At 47.9% G+C, this 16471-nt stretch overlaps 1 protein-coding gene across 2 annotated transcripts in view; it reads right to left on the minus strand.

Annotated features, from left to right (window-relative positions):
- Positions 1-4791, minus strand: part of JAK3 (Janus kinase 3) — a 15752-nt gene extending 10961 nt beyond the window's left edge. Inside the window, exons 1-6 of one of the 2 annotated variants that reach the window (XM_024767392.1) lie at positions 4686-4791; positions 2206-2402; positions 1635-1758; positions 1203-1314; positions 883-1028; positions 181-475 (exon numbers count right to left, since the gene is read on the minus strand). In XM_024767392.1, coding sequence (XP_024623160.1) covers positions 181-475; positions 883-1028; positions 1203-1314; positions 1635-1758; positions 2206-2389 — 861 coding nt within the window. In that variant the 5' untranslated portion in view covers positions 2390-2402; positions 4686-4791. The remainder of the gene's footprint in view (positions 1-180; positions 476-882; positions 1029-1202; positions 1315-1634; positions 1759-2205; positions 2403-4685) is intronic. The other variant, XM_024767391.1, reaches the window with a different exon arrangement.
- Positions 4792-16471: the final 11680 nt, after the last annotated feature.

Below are 16471 nucleotides of genomic sequence, written 5' to 3' on the forward strand. Positions count from 1 at the left end.
AGCCCCTCCTTTTACGCCCCGCCCATTTCATTCCCGCCTCCTCGCTCAGCCCTACACCTCACTCAGCCGGGTGCCCTCTCCCACAAGCCCTCTCACAGTCCCTCCTCTCTTCGGCCCCGCCCTCAAGCCCCTCCCACTTCGTTGGCCCTGCCCAGAGCCCCAACCCACCCGACCTCGCACCTCGTGTTCTCCCGGGCTCCAGGCGATGCCACTGCCGCCAGACACGCGGAGCTGCCCCGGCGCGTCCTGACCACCAGCAGCTCCGGGGAGGCCCACGCGGAAGGTCTCGGTGGCCCTGTCTGGGTCCAGCCGCTCGAGGTCCATGATGTACTTGGCCATGAGCGAGTGCTTATCAGCCTGGCAGGCGGCCAAGCGGCGCAAGGCCCGGCGCACTGTCCTTCGGATACGCCTCCGCGTCACGAAGTTCAGGCCCTGGATAAGGTCGCGCAGGCCCGGGGGCAGGCAGACCTTGTAGCTGCGAGCGGGGGGAGTGGGACCCTCAATGTGGAGAGGGCCCTCCGCAGGGAGGGCAGGGACGTACATCAACCCAGACTTTAGTTGAGGGGCTGGAGTGTCGCCTCACTAGGGGGGCACAGAGACACACTCTGGGACAGGCATGGGCGTAGGGCCTCTATAGGAAGGGCCATTGGGGCCCATAAGACAGACAGGGACACACATAGTCCTTTTAGCTGCCTGAAGCCCGACAATGGAGTCTCAGTGGGACTGTGTTGAAAGGAGGGGTGTGGGCTGGGTCACACGAACACACTGGTGGCTTGTAGGTGGGCAGCCCCAAGGTGGGCCTGGACTCTGGCAGTGCTCTGGTGGAGCCATGCTGGCTCACTCCCAGGTAGAGGCTGGGCACCACAGCCTGGAAGCCCTCACCTGATGGTCTTCAGCAGCTCCTCGGGCCGCTGACCCTGCTCGAGGGCCATCTGGGCCAGGTCCAGCACAGCCAAGCTGAGACACTCACCCTGCTCCTTGAGGCTGAGGCCCATCGGGAGGCGGCCGCTGACCAGGTCATTGCGGTGCTGCAGGCCAGTCACAGCCCAACCATGAGCCCTGATGCTGTTCTGTAGACCCCCACACCTGGGCTGACCACCCCTGGACTGCCACAGGGAGGGTCAGCCGAGACTGCCCAACCACAAGCCCTGATATTGCCCCAGGGACCCCACCCCTGGGCTGAGCCCCAGGCAGACCCCTACCTGGGCAAAGAGGTGCTCCAGGACTGGCAGGTCAAGGATGGCACTGGCTAAGTCCTTTCGTAGCCCAAAGCGGTGGCACTTCTCTAGCCCAAACCAGTTGGGGAAGTAAAAGCTGTGCGAGAGGGGAGAACCCTGGAGTGGGGATACGATGGAAGGACTGTGCCAGGACCTCAAAGAGCCCAGGTTATGCCACTGACTTGCTGTGTGACCTTGGACAAGTGACCCACCCTCTCTGGCATTAGTTTCCTCACCTGTGAAATGAGCAGTGATCATGCCCTCCCTGGGGCATCCACCAAGAGGTACGTGGAGATGATGATTGAGGGGTCACTGTTGTTTTAAACTCCCATTTCCAAAGCCCTCAGCCAAAGGCATGCTCTCTCGGTATCATTTAACCCATACCTGTGGTGGGGGGGGGCAGGGGATACTTCCTACCGGAGCCTGTAGACAAGGACCTGGGTGCCCACGTCCTCCACGGAGAAGATGTGGCTCGGGGGGAACCAACAGGACAGGTCCTCCAAGGCCAGAGCAAAGAGGGAGTGGTACACGGGCAGGATGCCTGAGGGGACGCCCCCATCAGTTCCCTCCAAGTCTCCCCATCTGTCCCCTGCAGGGCTGCCATGTTATCCCCATGCAGCCCCACAGGCTTTTTCTCACCTTCAGCTCTGACACCATGTCCCACCCCTGCTCGCACCCATTCTAGGGCTCCCCATTGCCCTTAGGCTCAATCTGCTTCTCAGGGCTCCCTGCCCCTCTACCCAGAGCATCTCTTTCCATGTACAGTTTACCTCGAGGGATGACTAGCTGTTTCCCCTAGTATACCATCACGCCTCTGAGTCTTGGCACATGCCATTTCCTGTGCACCCTCCTCCCTTACCACACCCCTACTCATCCCTCTAACCCCAGCTCCAATGCTGACTCCACTTGGCAGTTCTTCCAGCTCCCAATCTGTGTTCCGCACAGTCCTACCCCTCCCTCTGGCCAAACATTCTAGGGACCCACTCACCACTGGCCTTAGCAGCCCAAACACATAGCTCTTCAGCTGAGTGGTCCCCAAAGGAGAAGGATAGGCACTGTGGGGGTCCAGGGCCCCGCGGGGGCAGCAGCACGTGCAGGGCACCAGCCTCTGAAGAGGAGAGGCTGCAGGAGCGCTGAGGGATCAGGGGCGTCTCCTCACTTGGAGGTGCCATGAGTGCAGCCTGCCTGGACACAAAAAGAGGCAGCCCCTCAGCTGTGATCAGGGAACAAGGCTACAAAGCTTCTGGGGTGGGGTTGGGGGCAGAGATGCTGATGGATGAGGTAGGGATGAAGCCGGAGAAAGAGGGAGGAGACAGGGACAGAAAGAAACTCAGAGATGGAGAGAGACAGAGAGGGGGAGTTGAGTGTGCAAGGTGGGTGAGGAGCCATAACCCCCCAGGTGAGGGCTGTGCTGGGAGGCTGCAAGACGTTCACACAACTTTGTGTGAACTCACACTCCAGACTCTTGGTGCCCAGGACAGACATCTCTAGTCGATCTCCAGCCTCCACACATACCACTTCTCCAACCCTCCTCCAGACAGTCATGACCAATCAATCACAGATATAGGGATTTGCTAACCAGAAAGCAGATAGATATTGGCCTGTGCACATGGGTGGGGATAGAAGTGGCCATCCCTCCCTGTGAAGCTGGAGGATTCAAGCACTTCTGAGGCTGGGGCTAGAAGCTTTTGCAGCTGGTGTGATGCATGCCTTGGGGGCAGATCCAGACTGATGACTCAGTCAACAGAGATCTCTGTGTCTGTCTCCCCTGCTCCCTGCATCTCAGTTCCTTTCATCACTCCCACCATTAGGTCCCCATAGTAGGAAGCCCTCCCTGGGATAGGCCCAGGAGGAAATCGTCCATCTTATTCTCAGGCGTTCTACACCAGCCAACTTCCCGATCTCTGTCGCCCTGGGGGACCCAGAGCTCAGGACCCCTGGCTGGGTAGAGGGAGGAGTAGGGTTTCAAACCCAATGAGGAAAAGGGGGGAGACAGAGAAGATCCACGTAAATTGACCCAAATGAAGAAGATACAAAAAGAGAATGTTGGATAAAAACTATGTTCCAAAATAATAGCAGGACGGGGGCTGATAGCATTAATTAGAGTTTAACACACCCAGAATATAAGCCTGGGACTGGGGATAGGTAAAAACCCCAGGCTCTGGGTTCAAATCCCAGCCCCACCGTACTCTGGTTTCATGACCCCAGCAGGGCTTCCACTGCTGGGACGCAGCTTTCTCGGCTGTGAAATGTGCTGATTCCCACCTGCTTCAGTGAGGTGGCTTGCTGAGCCCAGCCTGAGCTGTCAACACGTTTAATCCACGCTAAGTGGCACAAATCCTTGGTGACATGCCCAGCAAGCCCTTGACAAATGCCAGATGAACCAGACAAGAAGGTCCCTTAGCACAGTGGTTTAGGGGTTACCATCAGGGAGGGAGGGCGTGGGGGAGAGAGAACTTTCCCCAAGGGACAGTCCATTGTCACCAGCTCCCAGACCAGGAATTGGAACATTCCCGTCCCGTGAGCTCTGACCCTCCCCGCCACCACCCCCTCTTGTCACTCCCCACAGAGGTGCCCACAGTCTTATTTCTAACAGTCGTCCTGATCTTGGCCAAATTTGCACCTTTATGTAAATGGAATCACACAGTGTGTCTTGTGTTTAAAATAAATCTTAAAGAAACATGATTTTTAGGGCTTCCCTGGTGGCGCAGTGGTTAGGAATCCAGCTGCCAATGCAGGGGACACGGGTTCGAGCCCTGGTCCAGGAGGATCCCACATGTCGCGGAGCAACTGGGCCCGCAAGACGCAACTGCTGAGCCCGTGAGCCACAACTGCTGAGTCCACATGCCACAACTACTGAAGCCCACGCGCCTAGAGCCTGTGCCCCGCAGTGAGAGAAGCCACCGCAAGGAGAAGCCCACGCACCGCAACGAAGAGTAGCCCCCGCTCGCCACAACCACAGAAAAGCCTCCTCACAGCAATGAAGACCCAACGCAACCAAAAATAAATAAATAAATTTATAAAAAAAAACCCAAAAACATGATTTTTAAAATATCGAAAGTAAAAAAAGAAAGTCTGTCTGGAGCCCAGAAAAATGCCCCTGTTTTAACACCAAAAGTCCCGCATGCCGGGAAGGTTGGCTGGTCCCCCAGTGTTCTGGCCTGGGACCTGGGATTTCAGGGGCATCGAACTGTCCCCTCAGGGACCGGGAGCCCTGGGCGCATGCATAATGATTCTTTCAGGTCCAGGAAGCTCGGAATTCGAGGCTTCCTATGCAGAACGAAACTGAGGCCCAGAGAGGGGAGCGCTTTGCCAGAGGCCACACACCCAGCTGTCCCAGCTCACATCTGGCAGCTGTCCTCAGAGGCCTGAAAGGCAAACTTGCCTTTGTCCCCAGCTGCGACCATCCACACAGTCTCCTCCCACGCCCATCCCCGACCAGAGCCCTGTGACACCACCAGCTCTTACCTGGAGGTGAGGACCTCTGGGCCAGCTACGGGAGGGCAGAGGCGAGCAACAGCGGGAGGAAAGTCCCACTTGCTCCTTCCTGTGTGGGCCCCTCAGCTTCCTGAGCTGCTGTCACTTGAAGCAGCAGTCCTGCTCAGACAGGCTGCTGGAGACCCCAGACCTAAGGGAAGGGGTGACAGCACAGAGAAGAGCCCAGGTCACACAGGAGGACCTCAGCAGGCTCCAGGACTCTCTCTGTGGGGGCCCTGGCAACACCCTCGCTTCTCCAGCCTCAGTTTACCCATCTGTGGCATGTGTGGGTTGGGCACCTAGATTAACTAATTTCGCACCTAAGGAAGGGAACTGGGCTGGATCTGCCCGGGAAGGAGGCAGGGAAGTTGCCCCAGACAAAAGTCAAGTTCTCCTTCAAGGTATTTCTCCCATGAGACCCTGGGAGGGATAATAGCCCGCTATTGTGCTCTGTGCCCTAAGCCCAGCCCTAGAAACTGTGAAAACCAGACAGACCCGGACCTGCCCTCAGGCTCACTTCACTATCTGGTCTGGCAGGGAGGCAATTAATCATTATGGATAACAAAGAAAACCAAGGTGACAGGACAGGCACTGGCTGGGGCTCCAGTGCAGGGTCGGAGGCTCTGTGTAGAGGCCAGGATGGATCAAGCAGGAATCTGAAGCGGAGGCCAGGATGGATCAAGCAGGAATCTGAAGCGGGATGAAGAGGGCTCCTGGCAGAGAACACTACAAGCGCAAAGGCCCAGAGGTGGGAGTGAGTCAAGCTGTTTATGGCCCCAAGGGCGTGGCTGGGTGCAGTGAGGAGGGAGGGGGATGGCAGGGCAGTCAGCTGGGGTCAGATCACAGCCGAGTCTGATGGATGCTTTTTAACACCCCTGAGGCTGTCATGAGTGGAGGAGTGGGGCAGTGTCCAGGTCAGACCCGGGTCAGTGTCCTTAATAGGATACAAACCCCAGAAGGTAGAGCTTTGGGGATAGATTTAAGAGGACACTTGCATCTCTGTAATCCCGTCACAAGCCCTGGCACAAAAATGGCTTTGGTACGATTTTGTTGACTTTAATTCAGTCACCCACAGACACTTCTTGGGCACTTCCTGTGTGCAGGGCATTGGGGACACAGCAGGGGACAGAGCAGACCCAGTCTCTGCCTGGTGGAGCCAACAGTCTAGTGGGGGAGATGACAATAAATAAACTATTATCGAATCAGTGTTTCAGTGGCCCTCGGTGCCAGGCTGCTAGGAGAAACGCTGAGTCTGGGAGGGATGCGTGGAGGAAGTGACTTTGATACTGAAATCCAAGGACAAGTAGAATTAACCAGAGAGTGATCTGGAGGCGTGGGGAGTTCTGGCAGAGGAACAGCCCAGGCAAAGGCTGAGAAGCTGGGCAAGGTCACAGTGTTCCTGAGAAGGACAGGGTGGCAGGGAAAAGGTGTGCTGAGACGTTTGGAGGCATCAGTGGGGCCTTGTGGGTGGAGGCAAGAGGTATGAGGTGTGTCCTCCGCACAGTGGGAGCCAGAGCAGGCTTGTGGCAGGAAGTGCTGCATGGGAGCTTAGCCATGGTATTTTTCTTTCATTTCCAAGTGGCTTCAGCAGAGAAGAATGCAAACGTGTACTCCCATCCCTGGCCCTGAGAGGGAGGTTCCTGCCCTCCAGGAAGGACAGTGAGTCTCTAGGCCCCTGACAACTCTATGGTCACTGTGGTATGTTGAGAATGAGTAGGAGGGGAACAGAGTCAGGACAAAGGTGGCACCACCAGTCCCAGATAGGAGCATGTGACGTCTCCATGAGGAGACTCCAGGAAGCAGAGCCCAGAATTTGCCCAAGAATAAACTGGAGGGCTTCCCTGGTGGCGCAGTGATTGAGAATCTGCCTGCCAATGCAGAGGACACGGGTTCGAGCCCTGGTCTGGGAAGATCCCACATGCCGCGGAGCAACTAGGCCTGTGAGCCCACAACTACTGAGCCTGCGCGTCTGGAGCCTGTGCTCTGCAACAAAAGAGGCCGCGATAGTGAGAGGCCCGCGCACCGCGATGAAGAGTGGACTCCGCTTGCCGCAACTAGAGAAAGCCCTCGCGCAGAAACGAAGACCCAACACAGCCAAAAATAAATAAATAAATAAATAAAATTTAAAAAAAAGAATAAATTGGAAACTTCAGTGATGCAAATATCCCAAATTTTCTCGAGGCAAAAAGCCATAAATACAAAGGATAAACAAATGGAACTGGAAACAAAGGTAAGCTCATGTCATGGATAAAATATCTTCATAATATAAGCAACTCCTAGAAGACAATAAGAAAATGCCAATGACTTAGCAGGATATGAATCCAGAAATCACAGAAAATGAAATACAAATGGCTGTTAAACCCAGAAAAAGATACTCAGCCTCACTCATAATAAGAGAAATGCAAATTAAAAGCAGGGTTGACCCTTGAATAACATGGGGTTGCACTGTGAGGGTCCACTTACGCACAGATTTTTTTCAATAAATATGTACTACAGTACTACACATTCTGCAGTTGGTTAAATCAGTGGGCCCTCAGATATGGAGGGCTGAATATAAAGTTACGCATGGATTTTTGAATGCATGGGGTCAGCACCCCTAACCCCCCAAGTTGTTCAAGGATCAACTGTATAGTGAAACCATATGATTATTTTAATGGATGCAGGAAATGATAAAATTCAACACCTAGTCATGATAAAAAGTCTTAGCAAACCATGTGCAAATGGGAACTTCCTCAATCTGATAAGGAATACCTACCCAAAAAATCTACAGGTAATATTATACTTAATGTAGAAGACTGAATTGTGTCCTCCTGAGATTGGGAAAAAGACAAGGATGTCCATTCTCACCTCTTCTATTCAACATTGTTCTGGAGGTCATAACCATTGCAATGAGGCAAGAAAAATAAATAAAATGTTTAAAGGTTGGAAAGGAGGAGGTAAATTTGTCCCTGTTTGCAGATGATATGATTGTTTATATAAAAATCCAAGGGAATCTATGACAACTACTAGAACTAATAAATGAATTTAGCAAGTTCACAAGTTAAAAAATTAATGTGTAAAATTCAGTTGAATTTTTATATACTAGCAGGAAACAACCGAAAATGAAAACAATCTTAAATGCCATTTGCAGTAACACCAAAAAGATAAAATACCTAGGAATAAATCTAACAAAAGAAGTCTAAGATTGTTATACTAAAAGCTACAGATATTGCTGAGAGAAATTCATGAATACATAAATAAATGGAAAGAAATACCATGTTCATGGGTTGGAAGACTCCATGTTATTAAAACATCAGTTGTCCCCAAAATGGTCTACAGAGTCAATGTAATTCCAATCTAAATTCAGCAGAATTTTTTTTTATAGAAACTGGCACTGACTTTAAAATTCATATAGAATTGCAAAGGGCCAAGGTGACTTTTAAAAAGAAGATAAAATCCGAGGACTTATTCTACCTGACTTCTAGGCTTATTATAGAGCTAGAGTAATCAAGACAATTTGGTATTGGTGAAAAGATAGAGACGTAGATCAATAAAACAGAATAGATTACACTAATGGACTCATATAAATATAACCAGTTGATTGTTGACACAGATACTAAGACAACTAAATGGAGGAAAGGAAAGTTTTTTCAACAAACAGTACTGGAACAACTAGACATCATATGGGAAACAATTAACATCAACGCTTACCTCACACCATACATAAAATTAACTCAAAATGGATCACAGACCTGAATGTATAACCTAAAGGTATAAGACATCTAGAAAAAAACATAGAAGAAAAATTTTTGCAAACCGTGGTAGGCACAGTTGTCTCAGCTAGAAAACATTGATAAGTTAGAATTCATCATTTTGCTCTTCAAAAGACACACAGAGGGACTTCCCTGGTGGTCCAGTGGTTAAGACTTCACCTTCCAATGCAGGGGGTGCGGGTTCAATCCCTGGTCAGGGAGCTAAGATCCCACATGCCTCATGGCCAAAACACCAAAACATAAAACAGAAGCAATATTGTAACAAATTTAATAAAGACTTTAAAAATGGTCCACATCAAAAAAAAAATCTTAAAAAGAAAAAAAAAATCTTTTTAAAAGACACCACTGAGAAAACGGAAAGGCAAGACATAGATCAGGAGAAAATATTTGCAATGCATATATTAAATAAACAAAATACCTGTATCCAAGAATACATCAATAACTCTAACAACTCAATAATAAAAGACAAACAACTCAATAAGAAATTGGGCAACAGATTTGAACAGACACTTCACCAAAGAGGACGTATGAATGGCCAACAAGCACATGAAAAGATGCTCAACATTGCTAGCCATCAGGGAAATGCAAATCAAAACCACATAAAGATACCACCTCACACCCACTAGAATGGGAAAAATTGTAAAAGACCGACAATAACAAGTGTTGACAATGCATTGCTGGTGGGAACGCAAAATGATGCAGCCACTGTGGAAAAGAGTTTGGCGGTTTCTTAAAGCTGAACATAGAATTACACTCTGACCCAGCCATTCCACTCCTAGGTATTTAGAGAAAATAAAATGGATGTCCACGCAAGGCCTTGTATTCCACTATGCATCGAAGCTTTATTTGTAATAGTCTTAAACGGAAAACAACCTAAAACTTCATCAGCAGGTGAATGAATGAACAAGCTGTGGTCCAGCCATCCAGTGCAATACAACTCAGCGATAAAAGGGAATGAACTATTGATACAAACAACGACATGGAACAATCTCTGAATCATGATGCTGTGTGAGAGAAGACAAGCACGAAGCTTCCATATAAAATTCTGGACCGTGCAAACTCATCTTAGTGACAGAAAGCAGATCAGGGTTGCCTGGGGATGAAAGTGGAGAAAAAGCACAGCAAAGGGGTGCAAGACACTGTGGGGGATGGCGTTCATGACTTTTTTAAAAAATAAATTTATTTATTTTTGGCTGCATTGAGTCTTCGTTGTTGGGTCTTCGTTGCTGCACGCGGGCTTTCTCTAGTTGCAGCGAGCGGGGGCTACTCTTCGTTGCAGTGTGCGGGCTTCTCATTGCAGTGGCTTCTCGTTGTGGAGCATGGGCTTTAGGTGCGCGGGCTTCAGTAGTTGTGGCACGTGGGTTCAGTAGTTGTGGCTTGGAGGCTCTAGAGCACAGGCTCAGTAGTTGTGGTGCACGGGCTTAGTTGTTCCGCACATGTGGGATCTTCCTGGACCAGGGCTCGAACCCGTGTCCCCTGCATTGGCAGGCCGATTCTCAACCACTGCACCACCTGGGAAGCCCGGTGTTCATGATCTTGATCGAAGTCATGATTTCATAGATTTACACACTTGTCAAAACTATGTAAAATGTGCATTTTAAATAAATGCAATTTTGTGGACTCCAATTATACTTCAGTCAAGCCGAAAAGATGGGTGGTAGGGAGGAAGGAATACCAAAGGGCCGTTTCCCACCTGTCAGACCATCACAGATGAAAAGTGTGAGAACTTGGTGTATTCTTGAGGGTCTGCAGGAACAAATTCTCGTTTGCTCTGTCAAGAGTGGAAATGAGGGAATTCCCTGGTGGTCCAGCGGTTAGGACTCCTCGTTTCCACTGCTGTGGGCTTGATCCCTGGTTGGGGAACTAAGATCCTACGAGCCGTGTAGCACAGCCAAAAAAAAAAAAGTGGAAATGACCCAGCCCAATGGAAGGGACCAGACGAAGCTGAAGAAATCGCCCTGAAACTCAGCAAGTCTCCTTCTAGCAAATAAGCCTTCCAGGAACGATACCTATGCAGTGTTATTTATTCATCAAAGCACTCTTATAACAGCAATCAGTTGGAAACAACCTAGATGTCCAGCCACAGGGGATTCACGGAATAGAGTATGGCCATTCTCAGCATGGAATATTATGCAGATATACAAAAGAATAAGGTAGACCCAATGCTGACAGTGTGGGAAGAGCACCCAGGTATTCTGTGAGGGAAAAAGCAAGGTGCAGGAAGTCTGGGCAGGAAGCTTCAGTTTGTATAGAAAGAGAAGAGACAATGAAGATTTCCCCGTATTGGTGAAGACTCTCTTTGCAGGGAAACATAAACAACTTGTTCCCATGGTGCGCGGGCTTCTCATTGTGGTGGCTTCTCTTGTTGCGGAGCACGGGCTCTAGGCGCGCATGCTTCAGTAGTTGTCGCGTGCGGGCTTCAGTAGTTGTGGTGCACAGGCTCACTTGCTCCAAGCATGTGGGATCTTCCCGGACCAGGGATTGAACCCACGTCCCCTGCATTGGCAAGCAGATTCTTAACCACTGTGCCACTAGGGAAGCCCCCCACTGAGGCTTTTGACACATAATAATTCATTTAATCCTCAAAACAACCTCAGAGGTGTGCACTGTGATTCCCATTTACAGATGGGAAAATTGAAGCTGGGGGAAGTGGAGCCTCCAGCTTGCTTTGCTTCCCCACCTCACAACGCCCTAGGACTCCCCCACCCCAAATTAGGCTGAGAAAGGGAAATGGGGGTTTGGTCCCTGGGCGTGGGTTGGGGGGTGATATCTGCACGGAGCCCACATAGAGCACCTTCCTCACTTAATTTTTCTCCCTAGCACACACCACGCTCTGCTGTGGCATGCATTTTTCTTATTTATCTTGTTTTTGTCCATTTCCCCCATTAGTATGTCAGTTCCCCCAGGGCTGAAGTTTTTGGTTAACCTTGTCAGGGCTGTGTCCCAGCTCCCGATACACAGTAAGCACTGATGAATGAATGAATGAATGAATTTGGCAGAGGAGCCTTAGGAAGTTGGGAGCAGGGACAATTGGGGACAGGAGAGGAGGGGGCAGAAGGCTAGGGCCAGGATGGGGTGGCACCTGGGGTACAAGGGAGTGGATGTCTTGGGGACGTTTTGGGGACAAAGAGAAAGGAGCAGAACTCCTGCCAGCCGGGCTCTGGAAGGATGGAGGTGCCAGTAGCCGAGATGGAGAAGGGGGTGGGCAAGATAGGGGAGCTCCGAAGGTGACAGTCAAGATAGGAGGGGCTACTTGGTGATGCAAGCCGCGGTGCACCCCAGAAGCCTGGATTAACAAACTGTTCCCAGGTGCTCAGGGGCCGCCTCTCGAACCAGGAACCTGGCTGCACCTAATTGAATGGTGATGACAGAAACGGAGGGACGCCTGCCTTGAGATCCCTGGTCCAGCACCAGCTTATCCGGCTCGGGTTCCGGCATGGCGCGAGGTGGGGGAGCCGGGAGGGGTGCGCAGGCGCAAAAGGGTGGGTCAGGGGCGCGGCAGAGACCATGGCAAAACTTGCCAGGCAGGACCAAAATGCCAAAAAAAAAGCTTTTTAGGCAGAACACACACACACACCCCACACGTTCGTTCCTCCTCCTAGTTGCAGGGGTCACCCTGACCCAGGCTTTGGAGATAGAAGCGCCATGTCCCAAGGCCAAGGCTCTGCTGTGACCCTCCCTCTCTACTTCATCCTCCTCCCCTTTCCCTTCTCCTCCCCTGTCCTTCTTACTTCCCTTTCTCTGGACCCTCTCCTGCCCTCCCAGGACTTGATTTGTGCCCCAGGCTCCAGGACCTCTTTCCACCGCCTGTTCCCTCCCCACAGCCTGGGGAAACCGAGGCCTAGAGTTCAGGCACAGTGGGAAGGGCACAGCCAGCAAAGGCAGAGCCCCTGCCACCCCAGTCCAAACAATTATATGCCATTTAAACCTCCTAACAATCCTAAGAGCTGGGGACTATTCTTTTTTCTTTTTCTTTTTTTTTTTTTTTGCTGGGGACTATTATTAACCTCACATTACGGATAGGGAAACTGAGGCCCAGAGCAGTGATGCGCCAGGACACATTCGGTGGGATTCGAACCTGTGCCTATCCCACACAGATGTCCCCGGCTATGGGCCTCGACCCGGCAAAGGCTCTGCTGCCACCTGGTGGACACTTGCGGCAGCGCTGTTCGGGAGGAGTCGCCTCTCGCCTGTCGGACGGCCCAAGCAAGGGGCCAGAGCCAGGAGGGTGCAGGCCTGATGCCCTGACCGCCCTTCCTCCATCATGTTCTCCGGCCAAGCTTCCCAGTTTTCACAACCTAAGTGTCCACCTGGAAGACATGGACTAACTAATCTCCTTCCCATGTTGGGCTCACGACTTCTTCAGCACAGAAAGACCCCAAAGTGCAGGGGGGGTAAAAAAAAAGCATTAATTGGAATGCATACAAAAAAATTAAAGACCACAGATAAAGGTAATTCTGTAATTATAAAGAACAGCATACATGCATATTTCTTCTCCTTTTGTCTCATCTGATTTTAAAAAGCGGGTGTATAAAAATATATATTAATTTTATTTGTGAGCCTATAACATGTAGAAATGTAATATATTTGTCAATAACAGCGCAAAGGAGATGAGAGGAACAAAGCTGTATTGAAGTCAGGAAATGACACCAGGTAGTAATGTTACTGAAATTGCAGTCTGGCTGCTCGCTGCTCAAAAGCCAATAAAGAGGCAAGCTAGAGCTTCCCTGGTGGCACAGTGGTTAAGAATCCACCTGCCAATGCAGGGGACACGGGTTCGAGCTCTGGTCCTGGAAGATCCCACATGCGCTGAGCAACTAAGCCTGTGCGCCACAACTACTGAGCCTGCGCTCTAGAGCCCGCAAGCCACAACTACTGAGCCCGTGTGCCACAACTACTGAAGCCCACGCACCTAGAGCCCATGCTCCGCAACAAGAGAAGCCACCGCAATGAGAAGCCCACTCACCTCAACAAAGAGTAGCCCCCGCTCACCGCAACTAGAGAAAGCCCACGCTTAGCAACGAAGACCCAACGCAGCCAAATTAATTAATTAATTATTTTAAAAAAGTGAAATACCACTTCACACCTGTTAAAATGGCTAGCATCAAAAAGACAAGAGTGGAAAAAAAAAAAAAAAAAGACAAGAGGGGGACTTCTCTGGCAGTCTAGCGGTTAAAACTCCGTGCTTCCACTGCAGGGGGCGTGGGTTCGATCCATGGTCAGGGAACTAAGATAGCACATGCCTGCTGTGCGCCCAAAAAAAAAAAAAAAAAAAGACAAGAGATAACAATTGGAGGTGAGAATATGGAGAAAAAGGAACCTTCTTTCACTGTTGGTAGAAATGTAATTGATGAAGTCACTATGGAAAACAGTATGGAGGTTCCTAAAAAAATTAAAATTAGAACTACCATATGATCCAGCAATTCCACCTCTGTATATTTAACTGACGGAAAACAGTAACACTCACTCAAAAAGATATTTGCACTCCCATTTCATTGCAGCATTATTTACAATAGCTAGGACATGGAAGCAACCTATGTGTTCATCAACAGATGACTGTATAAACAAAATGTGGAATATGTATACAAGGGACTATTAGCCATTGAAAAGAAGGAAATCCTGCTATTTCCAACAACATGGATGGACCTTGAGGGTATTATGCTTAGTGAAATAAGTCACACAGAGAAAAACAAATACTGTATGATCCCCACTTACATGTAGATACCACACATAGGTTCCATTTATATGTGGAATCTAAAAAAAATGAACTCATAGAAACAATAGATTGGTGGTTGCCAGAGGTGGGGGTGGGGTAGGGGAGATGGGTGAAGGGAGTCAAAAGGTACAAACTTCCAGTGACAAGATAAATAAGTTCTGGGGATGTAATGTACAGCATGATGACTATAGTTAACAATACTGTATTGTATATTTGAAATTTGCTGAGAGAATAGATCTTAAAAGTTCTCAACACAAGGGAAAAAAACTGTAACTATGTCAGGTAATGGATGTGGTAACAAAACTTATTGTAGTGATCATTTCACAATATATACGTATATCAAACCCTTATATTGTACACCTGAAACTAATACAGTGTTATGTGTCAACTATATCTCAATAAAACTGGGGAAAAAAAGAAGGAAAGCAGTAAAGGAAGAATAGAGGAAAGAAAAAACAGACGTAGGACACAGAAAAACAAAGTAAAATGGCAGATGTACTGTTGTTAAGGTGACAACACTCCCCCAATTGATCTACAGATTCAAAACAATCCCTGTCAAAATCCCAGCTGGCTTCTTTGCAGAAATTGATAAGTTAATCCTAAACTTCATATGAAAATCTAAGGGACCCCAAATAGCTTTTTTGATCTTGAAAAACAAGGTCAAAACTGTAGAATTCACACTTCCCAATTCAAAACTTACTACAAAGCTACAGCAATCAAAACAATGTGGTACCGGCATAAAGGTGGATATATAGATCAATGGAATAAAATTAAGAATCCAGAAATAAACACATTTATCTTTGACAAGACAATTCAAAGGGGAAAGAATAATCTTTTCAACAAATGGTGCTGGAACAACTGAATATCCTCATGTGAAAGAATGAAGTTGGACCGTTGTTTCATATCACACATAAAATTAACTCAAAATGGATCAAAAGCCTAAATATAAGAGCTAAAATTATAAAAGTATTAGAAGAAAACATAGGCATAAACATAACTCTGTATTAGGCAGTAGTTTCTTAGACATAACACCACAAGCACAAGCAGCAAAAGAAAAAATAGATAAGTTGGACTTCAAAATTAAAAACTTTTGTGCTTCAAAGGACTCCATCAAGACAGTGAAACGTTAACCCACAGAATGAAAAAAAATTTGCAAATCATATATCTAAACTATGAATCTCTAGAATATATGAAGAACCCTTACAACTCAATTATTTTTTTAAAAAACCACTCAATTTAAAAATGGGCAAAGAATTTGAATAGACATTTCTCCGAAGAAGATATACATATGGCCAATAAGCACAGGAAAAGATGCCCAATATCATTAGTCATCAGGGAAAAGTAAATAAAAAATACAATGAGATACCACTTCACACCCACTATGATGGTTATAATAAAAGACAAATAATTAAAAGCGTCAGTGAGGAAGTGAACTTGGAGCCCTCACACATTACTGATGGGAATGTAAAATGATGCAGGAATTTTATAAAATACTCTGGCAGTTAAACATAGAATTACCATGTGACCCAGCAATTCCACCTCTAGCAATACCCAAGAGAAATTAAAACATACATTGACACAAAGATTTGCACGCAACTGTCATTATTTACAATAGCCAAAAAGTGGAAACCACGAAAATGTCCATCAACTGAAGAATGGATGAACAAAATATATCTACACAATAGAATATTATTCAGCCATAAAAAGAAATGAAGTACTGATCCATGGTATAATGTGGATGAACCTTGAAAATATATGCTAAGTGAAAGAAGCCAATCACAAAAGATCTCACTTTGTATGATTCCAATTATGTAAAATGTCTAGAATAGGGAAATCCATAGAGGTAGAAAGTAGATTCTTAGTACCCCTGGGATGGGGAAGGGGGAGAGAATGGAAAGTGACTGCTAAGGGTAAGGGGCTTCTTTGGGGGATTATGGAAATGTTCTAAATTTTGCGGTGATGTTGCACAACTGTGTGCGTGTGTATATATATATATATATATATATATATACATACACACACATATATATATCTGTAAATGCAATTTAAAAAACCATTGAATTGTACAATTTAAATGTGTGAATTGTATGGCATGTGAACTATATCTTAATTAAGCCATTATTAATTTTTTACTTAACAAAAAAAAATTCTAATTGGGCTCATTTGTCACCTCCTCCAAGAGCCCTCCCTCCTAAAATAAACCCTCCAATTTACCCTCTTTCCTCTTTGCTTTTCTTCACAGCCTGACATCGTGAGTTCTTTCCTTTTCCATTCTCCGTTTCCCCTCCAGGAGAGCCTCTTCCTGTCCC

The sequence above is a fragment of the Neophocaena asiaeorientalis genome, unplaced genomic scaffold, assembly GCF_003031525.2.
Source record: "Neophocaena asiaeorientalis asiaeorientalis breed wild unplaced genomic scaffold, Neophocaena_asiaeorientalis_V1.1 scaffold87, whole genome shotgun sequence".
Lineage (NCBI taxonomy): Eukaryota > Metazoa > Chordata > Mammalia > Artiodactyla > Phocoenidae > Neophocaena > Neophocaena asiaeorientalis.